We start from the raw sequence: 1,743 nt of genomic DNA, 5'->3' as shown, positions 1-1,743 counted from the left end.
GTTTTCCTCCATTATTATTTATTATAATCGACGGTGTGAATTTCGGTTCCCACAGTTTGGCGCTAGAAGGAGGGGGGAGGACGAATTCTCTAACTCAAAAATCACTAAACGATAAAAGACACAGGATGTCCGCTCCAGCAGCTAACGATGTCGTTTCTTTCAAGGACCGGGCAACGGCCGATCAGGCCAAACCCCACAACGATCTCCTTGTCATCGAGTTGACGATCCAGGACATCGACGTAGCGAGAGTGTTGGTCGACAACGGATGCTCGGCCAATATTATCTACAAAAGCACCCTCGAAAGAATGGAGATCGATCTGTGCGCCGTTACGAAAAGACCCAGCCCGATATTCAGACTCTCGGGAAATGCTACTATGACTCTCGGCTCGATCGACCTTGTTGTTAATGCCAGGAGCGTCATGAAAGTCACGGAATTCTTAGTCATCGACCGTCCAACATCGTACAACGCGATCGTCGGTACTCCATGGCTGAATTTCATGCGAGCGATCCCTTCGACATTCCATCTGTGCCTTAAGTTTCCAACCCCTCGTGGAGTCGAAACTATACACGGAGACCGCAAGATGTCGCAAGTATGTTTCGCCGCCTAGTTAAAAGAAAGAACTTTTCGATTGGAACTTCCCATAAAAAGAAAAGAAAGCTGACTCTCGATGAGAACGCCCCGGAACGAGACTCGGAAGTCTTCTGGCAATCTCAAAGGGCGGAAGCCCTAGAAGGAAAGCGCGAACCGACTTACGAACCGGTAATTTCGATCTGCCTCGACCTATCCTCTCCGGAACGATGCGCCGAGATTGGAGCCAACCTCCGCGAGCCACTAAAGACAGAGCTCATCGCCTGTCTCAAAAAGAACCTCAATCCGTTCGCTTGGGCCGCAAAAGAAATGCCAGGGATTGATATCAGCATAATGTGTCATGAGCTTAACATCGATCCGACCTACAGACCCGTCAAACAAAAAGGCGGAAGCAAGGACCGGAGCATGCCACCGCGGTAAATGAGGAAGTCGAAAGACTCCTGAAGGTCGGATCAATAACAGAAGTTCGGTATCCAGACTGGCTCGCTAACCCGGTCGTGGTCAAAAAGAAAAACGGCAAATGGCGAGTATGCGTCGATTTCACCGATCTTAACAAGGCCTGTCCAAAGGATTGCTTCCCACTACCGCACATCGACCGACTGGTCGAAGCAACAGCAGGGAACAAACTCTTATCATTTATGGATGCCTTCTCCGGGTACAATCAGATCATGATGAATCCCGACGATCGTGAGAAAACTGCGTTCATCACCAATCGGGAAACATATTGCTACAAAGTAATGCCTTTCGGTCTCAAGAATGCGGGCGCCACTTGCCAGCGACTTGTCAATCAAATTTTCTCCGAACAGCTCGTCAAGACTATGGAGGTATATATCGATGACATGCTCATAAAGTCTCTTGACTAGCACAACCACGTCTCCCATTTGGAGGAGTGCTTTGCAAAACTTAATGCCCACAACATGAAACTGAACCCTGCAAAGTGTAGATTCGCGGTGGCATCAGGAGAATTTCCCGGGTCCCTAGTCACGTGTCGTGGGATCGAAGCCAATCCTAAGCAGATAAACGCGTTAATAGAGATGGTCTCGCCAAGGACGAGACGGGAAGTCCAAAGGCTAACCGGAAGAGTCGCGGCCTTGACCCGTTTCATCTCGCACTCGACGGATAAGTGTCTTCCTTTCTACGACACGCTGAAAGGG

At 49.4% G+C, this 1,743-nt stretch overlaps 1 protein-coding gene across 1 annotated transcript; it reads left to right on the top strand.

The window, feature by feature from the left end:
* Positions 1-125: 125 nt before the first annotated feature.
* Positions 126-1,009, top strand: LOC106314829. Its single transcript, XM_013752645.1, has 2 exons — positions 126-590; positions 650-1,009. Exons 1-2 carry the CDS (start codon positions 126-128, stop codon positions 1,007-1,009), a joined length of 825 nt encoding a protein of 274 aa, XP_013608099.1.
* The last annotated feature ends 734 nt before the right edge of the window (positions 1,010-1,743 follow it).

The sequence above is a fragment of the Brassica oleracea genome, chromosome C9, assembly GCF_000695525.1.
Source record: "Brassica oleracea var. oleracea cultivar TO1000 chromosome C9, BOL, whole genome shotgun sequence".
Taxonomy (NCBI): Eukaryota; Viridiplantae; Streptophyta; class Magnoliopsida; order Brassicales; family Brassicaceae; genus Brassica; species Brassica oleracea.
This window is presented reverse-complemented; position numbering and strand designations above follow the sequence as displayed.